General features: G+C 48.5%; 2 protein-coding genes across 2 annotated transcripts; one reads left to right on the top strand and one right to left on the bottom strand.

Annotated features, from left to right (window-relative positions):
* Positions 1–38: 38 nt before the first annotated feature.
* TGAM01_v208233 (hypothetical protein) lies at positions 39–3,089 on the top strand (the record flags this gene model as incomplete). Its single annotated transcript, XM_018809330.2, has 1 exon — positions 39–3,089. The coding sequence occupies one exon, from the start codon at positions 39–41 to the stop codon at positions 3,087–3,089; it is 3,051 nt and encodes a 1,016-aa protein (XP_018657494.2).
* A 3,390-nt stretch (positions 3,090–6,479) lies between these two features.
* TGAM01_v208232 (hypothetical protein) lies at positions 6,480–7,428 on the bottom strand (the record flags this gene model as incomplete). The annotated part of the gene is made up of 3 exons (XM_024550285.1): positions 6,480–6,494; positions 6,773–7,352; positions 7,406–7,428. The coding sequence occupies 3 exons, from the start codon at positions 7,426–7,428 to the stop codon at positions 6,480–6,482; spliced, it is 618 nt and encodes a 205-aa protein (XP_024404992.1).
* Between the last annotated feature and the right edge of the window lie 1,709 nt (positions 7,429–9,137).

Raw genomic sequence — 9,137 nt, 5'->3', positions numbered from 1 at the left:
CTCTCGACATTGATGCCCGAGTGTCCGCCACCGCCGTGATGCTGCGAAGAGCTCCCATTTACTGCGAGGCGGTCTTGCAGCCGCAGGATGTCTATTATGAAGGATCGGAAGACGAAGACTACGACAGTGCGGAGGCGCGCAGGCAGAGATACGAAGCCGCCGGGCAGCGGTTCCTCGCAGGCAACGTTCCTTTGCTACTGTCTGCGACGTTGAAGGGTCCCTTCGAGAAAGAGTCTGGATGGGTGAACCCGTGGCGATCAAAGAACCGTACCGCCAATTCTCAAAACTCACGCGAATCTGACCATGTTATCGTGCATTTTACCCCCAAGCGACCTGCCACGTCTGCGACTGTCGAACATGCGATAGAAGCTCTGAAAGGTGCCGAGTGTGCTCTTCCTAGTCCGGAAAGCCTCAAGCAGGCGCCATTCACCAGCATTTCCTCACGCCCCCAGGAGACAGGTGGCACGGCGCACGACCGGAGGCCGAATAATGATGAGTTCTGGGCAGCAAATTCACCGTCAAAACCCCCAAAGAGGAAATCAAAATCATCGCCGGGATCGGATAGCGTAGCGAAAAAGCGCCAAAGAACCTGGTCAACCGAACCCGAAATTGAATCTCCAACGCCTAGGAAGAACCTAATACCCAAGAGGGATGCTACTCCAAGAGGAGCAAGGACGTCCAGAGCCAATTCGGACGCCTCGTCAATATACTTGCACATTCGAGAGCTCACCTCACAACTACCCCCTCCAGGATCGCAAGAGCTGTCTAGTGAAGATGCGGATTCAGATACTGATGACGATCATCATGAAACCATCTTTACCCGTTCCTCAGTCGAGTTATCTATGGTCAATCCACGCAGGACTCCCATGAAAAATTCTCCCAGCAAGACTCTACGCCTGAATGAGAATTCGTCCACGTCCTTGTTATCCCCGTTTTCACAACGGAGCTTGAGAGGAATTTCCTCTCCTCTATCTATTTCGCCAGCGCAAACGCCAACAAAACGGAAAGCTACACCAAGCATAATCTCCGGCCGTCGGCAGGCTTCAGGCGACTTATCTACGCCATCTAAAACGTCAGCGACCCTAACAAGCGTGGCAGATTTAGAAATGCTAAGCGTGGATGATGACAACGACGAAGATCTTGACGACGCAACTCTGATAGAGCGCCAGCTACAGGACGAACAACTCTTATCTCCCGAAGAATCCGAGACCAGCAAGGGAGGCCATAATAGCCTTGCGACAGATATGACCCCGGCAGCGCTTCCCACATCTGAGCCGGGCTTGGAAGAGAATCAATCAGGCGAAGAGAATATAGTCGGAACTCCAAAGGCTAAAAAGGTGGATCACCTGGACAGTCCAATATCTAATCATGATACACCTCGTGGGCGTCTCAAGCTGTTTCGTGCTACTCATTCTTCTCGGATGGCAGATCCTTTGATTTACGATGACACTGAGGAATTCGATCAGCGGACTTCCAGACCTGGCAACACAGCGTCATTGAACTCACAGCAATCCTTGCCCAGTCAAAAGGCCTCAATCAACTCACCCAAGCCGAACAAAAGTCAACCAATAGGTAGGAGTCCTACAAAGACAATGAGTCTCCACAAGTCATCTCCCCTCCGATCTTTGAGCCCTCGGAATGGTAGAATCAACTCGCGGCCTGCTCTCAAGAAGATGGTTCAGCCTTACATGTCAAGTCTGCGCAATTCACGAGCAGCGAGTGCAGATGTAACTCGCCACTCACGAGTAGAAAATAACCAGCAATCGAACGAAAACGAGCAAGAAAAACAGGCAAAAGAAATTTTACTCCCACCGGTTTCGAGTACTCCAGCATCGCATCCTAGCCCGAGTGAGATTGTCACAGATAAAGATTTTGAATCCGATCATTCTACAATTGACGATGCACAAGAGCTGGTGGATCAAGATACTTCAGCCTCATCAACCACACTACACTCTAGCACTACACCTGTTCAGTTTGCCGCATCTGTAGAAGTGGTGAGCTCAACTCAGGGGGACGTGCTACTCAATGTTCTACAACAAGATGAGCCAAGCCTTACCACACCAGAGATGTCTGCCGATTTACAGTCCTCTATGCCTATTGAGCAAGCTATTCCAGATGTAATTGCGGCGCAAACAAACAGTGACATGCTGGGAGAACCAAATGACCCCAGCTCGGTAGCCCCTGTGGCAGATGGTGATGGTTGGGAAGACCGGCAAGAGCATCAAGAAGGGACTGACAGACCTGCCGAAGCCGTTGCCGAAAGCCATCTTTTACTATCACAAGCGCCTCAACCTCCGCCAACCGTCTTGCCTGAACCTTCGGAGGAAGGACCAAAGCGACCAGCTACGCCAGAGCCGCAATTCGCTGTTGCCTCTTTTTCAACGTTCATGTCGCCCTCACCAAATCTCCGCCGCCACAGATTCTACTTTTCAGGGCCAGGTTTAAGTGGAACCGCTTCTAAAACACAGGGCACCCTGCTGTCTTGCTTGAAAAGGTCATGGGGGAATAAGATTCCCCAAAAGCGAGTTTCTTGGGCTCCGCTACCGCATGAAGGGAGTGACAGCTCCGGAGAGGATGTCCCATCAGGGACGGACACGTCATCGCCAATGACACGAGGCAGAGACCGAGCAGTTTCACCGCCTCCCCCACCGTCCATGGGCTCCTCTTCCGATTCGCTCATGGAGGAAGACTCAAAGTTTGGTCTTCACTTTGCTGCAGTGGCTGATCGTTCAAAGGGCATAAACCCTCAAAGCACGCCTGCTGTGCCGGAATCCAGAACGCCTAGCCCTGACAGGCAAGGCCTGGCGGAGAAGGTCGATGCACCGCAGGTCAAGAAGAATAGCTTTGCTACGAAGACTGCTACGAAGACTGCTACGAAGACTGCTACGAAGACTTGGGGCCATGATGACGAGGACCCCACCGACATTGTACAAGACATATTCAACGATATGGACGACTTTTTGCAAGTCTGGGATGTCGATGCAGAGCTGAATGAGGCACGAAAGGCCGAGAAGACACGGGCTAGCGGTGCAAAGGAGGCAGAACGTGCTTCTGAGGAGGATGTAGACATGTTTGCATCCTTCCTTTAAGCGTATCACCCAATCTTTCTTTTTCTTACCACGCAATCATGATGCTGCATCCTCAAGACTAGCTGGCCATTCTGCATAGTGTAGGCACTCGCTTACAAGACGTGTCCAAAATCTGTTCAGTATCAGCTCCAAATTATTTATGAAGGGAAAAATCCTCTTTTTTTATCATGTATCTAGCATATTGCATACGAGCGTATTTCTTTCCCCTTTGCTTTTCCTCTTTTCCGTACACGAACTTTTCCATTAGCATGTGCATTGCGTTGTACTTTTTTCCTACAAATACTGGAGCTTCGGAGAGATGAGACAGAGCCCTTTTGGCAAAAAGCTATTGGTATATACAGAGAAATGGCAGAATAGCAATAGCTTAGATGTGAATATGAGAAAAATGTACATATACCCCGATAGACGGCTACTTTATATGTAAATCATGCCTTTCTGTGATGGGATAATATCCTGGGTGGCAACATGATTTGTCTTGTGTATGTTTGAGGGGATATAATTGGGTTATTAAGTGGCATGTGAATTCGTTTGATGTAACGATTTGTTATCTCATAATTTTGCTACTCTTTATTCACACCAGCTTATCTTACACTTATCGTGGCCCATTGATAATAGTAGCTGGGATGCTCCAGATGCACTTATATCTCGCCTCAAATAAGACAGCACTCTACAATACACAACATCCTTTCAACTTCACATTTTCTCTCTTCTCCAGAATTATAAACAGCCTCACCGTTCTATTCTTACCTACCTATCATTAGGCAAAAACCCTAACACTACCTTCACACCCTCCCTGCAAATTTTATTTCTAGGCCTAGGCCTAGGGTAAGCTATAAGTAAGAACCCAATTGTCCAGACTAAATAAAGCCAAATTCAATAAGAAAGCACAGATTTACATTTAGTCTTACGGAAGAGAGGCAGCAAGTACAAGTAGCACTACATGCAGCAACATCGATGCAAGTATCAGTCATCTGGTCAGAAGATTCACATTCACTTACACCATTGGGCCATCAAGGCAGTGAGCCAGCTAACCTCACATACATACCGGTGCATGCTGCTGCTGCATACATACATACGGCCAACGGCGTATTACCAGAAAAGCAAAAAGACATGAAGAAAAAGCCCATTGGGCAAATCCAGAGTTGCAGTGAGATGCATCTTGCAGTGGGTCCCGTCCATTGCTCCGAAAAAGCAAGCCGGCGCTTTTGGTCCAATGAGTGTGGTTGGACAAGAAACGTGGCGTGCTCTGCTGGCAGAAACGCAACGCCTCTTGTTTATGCTGCTTGTTTCTCTTTCCGTCTTACTGACTGACGCAAGGTGTATGTTAAATTTCCTTTTTCCTTCTTCTTCCCTTTTCCCCTTCAGGCACATGGATCAATTAGGCTGTTCCCTGGCCTAAACTACATACCCAAATTGTTTTGCCTGGGGTGAGATGGAAGTTCTGTTGGGTGGGTAGCTGTATAATGTTCTGGATGTGGTGGGAAAATGTCACCCTCGTCAAAGTTAGCCGCACCATGTGTCTGGATTGGTGCAAAGATTGGCATCTTCCACCCTCTCTCTCTCAGAGCAGCTTTCTGAAATGAGATGTTGAAAAATGACAGATGGACCTTGCTCCCGTCGTCGCATCGCACGCCGGATAAGTTGCAGGCAAATACCCGAGTGAAACTCTAAAAAGAGGAAGAGCAAAATGCTTGGTGACGTCGCAAATGTTACGAGCCGATGGGGTGGAACGACATCCGGCATGATGAGAGGGCGCACAAATCTGTTACGAAACAGAAAAAAGGAGGCGGTATCGCATTTAATTGGTAGAAGCAGATGTCCGCCTACATGTATGTAGCAAGCTCGCGTCGAACTCGTTTCCCCCCTTTCCTTTTCAAGGCTATCAAGTCTTCGGCCAACCGATACCCTAACCGACGTCCAATAATATTCGTGTGTGTCCTGCGTAGAGTCACGGTTGCATATGACATTGAACACAGGCCAGTGCCTGGATTTGGCTTGCGACTAATTCAATTCTTCGGATCATGCAATCTGTCGGAGGATGAGGCGAAACGTACATGCGAGTACGACGACGGCTGTAACTCTGTTCAATCATCATCTCACGTGGTGAAAGACGTGAAGCGATTGACTGCATGGACCGTCCACGTGCCCTTGGGGCCTCGGATCGCTTGTCTAGACCAAACAAGCTCTAGAATGCCCTGCACTTCGGTAGCTCGGGAGAGGCTCGACGGTGACATTTGTTCCTGGCTTGCTTGTTGGGGGCAGAATGCTAGTAGAGTAGCAGTAGCACTATTCCTACCACTAGTATAGTGATAGCAACGACAAGCGTGACCATTTAGATGAAAATGAGATCCTTGTTGAGACCCAGGAGATCGGGGACACCGCAAGTTTGGTGTCCGATTGTTGGCACCTGTCGGGCAGTAGATGTGTCCGCATTGTCTGACCTTTGAGCTTCAAACTTGTGACGTGGACGGTCTGAGAATACGTAATGATGCGATGATGTGTTGCTGGCGATACACCAGTTAGGTGTTGCTGAAGCACACACGTGGGAAAAGGAAGAAGCCGTCGTTGAGCTCGGTAGCTCGGTAGCTCGAGGCAAACCCAGGCACCCTATTTTGAGTTTCAGGGAGTAATCATCGACCGTTTGCTTGTTTCCCACTTGCTCCCGTTGTGTTCCCGGCAGTGTCGGTGACGAGGATGCGGACGAGTAATTGAATAGAAAACGCATCGTGCACACCGGCAACTCCGGGGTGACTGGAAAGTGGTCTGGTTGCCCGGCAGTAGGCAAGTGTGAGTGCCTTCGATTTGCGTTCCAATTGGTGGCATGGCGTTACCGGTGAGCTCGCCTCGCACAAGCCATGTCACCAAATGCCGTCCATCATGGCAGAGGTAGGGCTGCATATTGCTTGCAATTTGGCATGATCGTTGGCCATCGACCGCGTACCCCCTAGCCCCTCGAGATTGAGATTGTCTGTTGCAACGATTGCTCGTACCGCAACCTAGACTCCGGGGAAGCCTTGACCAGGAACCCACTTAGTCAACCACTATGCTGTCGGTGAGAGAACAGGTCGTAGGCTGAACGGATGGCGTTTCCAACTGTTCCACGTGGGCTGTGGTGACGTCCATGCTTCTGGAAAACGACAAAAGACTGTGGAGATGAGGGAAACTGGCAGACCTCGTGCGCGTCATTGGAACTGCACTGAGTCATGGTGACAGTCTAACTGGCGCAAAGAGAGCTGCTCTGCTGAAAGAGCTCGCTCTTTTGTTGTACAGTAGAAACCGAAATAAGTGTCCGGTTTTCACTATAACGAAGGTCTTTCCGCACAGACCATCTATGTGGCGTAGTATGGCTTGTACGATGTATACGCCGAGACGCTGAGTATATGTATATCGTCATGTATACTGGGCCTAACATTATTAGTAAGAAATAACCAGACAGCAGGAGAGTATATGATAATTTATCCAATCTATAATACATTCACTATCAACCCAAATAAAGTCTTCGATAGTTCACCATGGGCCTCCACAAGCGCGTGGAATTCCTCGCTCAGCCATAACTTCTCAAGCTTACAGGCCGTGTATAGAGCAACAACCTTTCTTAGCGATTCTGGAACCAAAGTTTCATAGCAATAACGTATCAACGCCACTACATCAGTAATTCTTTCTTTATACAGCGTAAATCTTACCAAGGTTCCATGTAGCTCATTAAGTGAAAGATCCATTAGCCCTTTAACACCGTAGCACTCTGCAAAAACATAAACTCGTGCATGCAAGAGAAAATGATTTGTATAATCTTCATGCGCGTAGTTGCTTCTGACACGTGGGTTAAAGAGGCCAGTTGAACGAAACGCGCCAAAATTGGCAGAAGCTCGCTGATTTTGGAATTCGTTCCACTGAATCTCACGTTTTGTAAGATTTCTTGGAGGAGTCTCGTCTTTCTTAGTAGCCGTAGAACTAAATAAGCCTACAAGGGCTGGTGATGGCGGACTCGGTGGTGGTGGCTCGGGAGTGGCTTCGGATTCTGTCTTGAGTCCAATAATCGGAGGAGCAGCAGTATATCTCCCAGTATGCGCATACTGCCAAAAACAAATGAAGGTATCTTCATCCACAGATTTCCATTGAATACACTTTTCCGTAGATTCAGAGAAATTACCATTGACCAATTTCTCAAATACAGGGGACTGGTGTGCAAAGAGAGCAGTATACATGATAAATTCCCGCTGATTAGGGCCCACTAGAAATCGGAATGGGGGTGATGAGGCAATGCTACGTGTAGCTATTAGCCTTTGATATTCATATCCTAGATTACTTATACTTACATTTCTGCCGGTATGAAATTCATGGTGTGTATATGTAGAGATATTTTCACGTATGGGGTGTTTCTTATAGACTCACTGTATGGAAGTTGACTGTACCGTCGAGATGCTACTCCGCATTTTATATGGTAGCGTCTATAACAGCGGGGCTCCACTTGATTGGTATTTGCAAACGGTAAAACTAAATTCCAGAAGCACTCTATTAAACAAGCCTGTAGCATGTAGCTCGAGTAATTCATACCAACCTACATGTAGTATTACCTATTCATTACACTGTATAAGCTATAAGCCTTCATGGTACAACATGGTCTGTGCGGAAAGAGATACTATATTTCAGAAGCAGCGAATGCATTGAGCCTGGGAGACATGTTATCTCTGGTTGCGGGTCTGAGACTGCCGGGAATCAATCTGGAAACGCCAAATTGGCCGGGCCACACGCCGTTGGGCACCGGCGCAGCCAAGCCACAACCTCTTCTTGGTACTTCGCTTGTCCTGTCCCCGTATCCCTTGATATTCTCTCCTAGGTGTAGAGCAGCAGTAGTAGCACTGCTAAGTCTTTTTTGTTCCATTTCAGACCTATGATCATCGCTGTCTGATAAGTTCAGGCCTGAACATGACGACGGCTTGACGCATGATTTGACAAGACGTCGCCCTCCATAAGCAGCCGGGTATCGGGTTCGTATCACAAAGCGAGACCAGGGCACGACGGTCCCCGCCCAGATAGTAAACAAGCGGCTGTGGAAGAGATTCCGCGATCGCTAGTGCTTCCTAGCGGGCCTTGTCGCTGCTGAATGCTTTTGAGTTTGTGCCCTTTCTTTGACCGCATGGGATGCTCAGCTGGCGAGCCAAGCGAAGTGTCCATGTTCACTGTTTGTTCGCTGGCGGTTCGTGTAGCGCACAGCTGGTGCATGCGGCGGTGCCAATCATCGTACAGGGACATCGCACAGGGACGGCAGCAGGGCATCGGACGCCATGCTGTGCGACTTGCTGGCGCTCACCGATGCTTTATCTCTGCATTGGATGTGCGTGGAGGCTGCATCTTCTCCGCGCTGTGTTGCACAGTAAGGGAGGCCCCGCTATCAGGGCAGCGATAGGCAGGTCAGATACAGAACCTGATATCAGATAGAGCCGGCGCAGTGGTGCCCAAGGGCGGAAGTACATGTATGTACTTGTACAATTGATATTTAAATGAGCCGTGATGTGTATCTCCAATAGCAGAAAATGATAGCATAAACACCAGACATCTTAGATGCACCAGCTGTCTATTCAAAAACAAATCCAGCCGACATGTGCTGTCTCTCTTGTGGCTGCTGAGCTACGTGGTGCTGGAGGGATGGCGTTATCATGGCTCTTGTTGGCGACTCAGATAAGACAAACAGGCCTCACCCAAGACAATTGATGTCAAATTGCACCAATGTAAGCGATCAGCTTCGTCCGTGCATCCCGCAAAGCATGTAGCTTTATCTCTACGAATGAGTCCACCGTCTCCTGAATATTACACTGAATCTTACACGACAGACAGGCATCTTGGCTTACTGTACTGAAGCAAACTTACACAATCTCCCGCCAAACGTGGGCTGTTCTCTGGGCGTACATGTACTTCCATCTATATCAAGATGGGTGAAAATTGTAGCAGATATTGAACAGCTATCCTATTCTCCACATGTCATTGAATCACTTGTAGATCGCAAGTACTCATATTCGTGAGCATGAATCGATTCAGACATCAATGGAA

The sequence above is a fragment of the Trichoderma gamsii genome (assembly GCF_001481775.2).
Source record: "Trichoderma gamsii strain T6085 chromosome Unknown Scaffold_33.2, whole genome shotgun sequence".
Lineage (NCBI taxonomy): Eukaryota > Fungi > Ascomycota > Sordariomycetes > Hypocreales > Hypocreaceae > Trichoderma > Trichoderma gamsii.
Note: the sequence above shows the minus strand (reverse complement) of the source record. Positions and strands in the feature narration are given on the sequence as shown.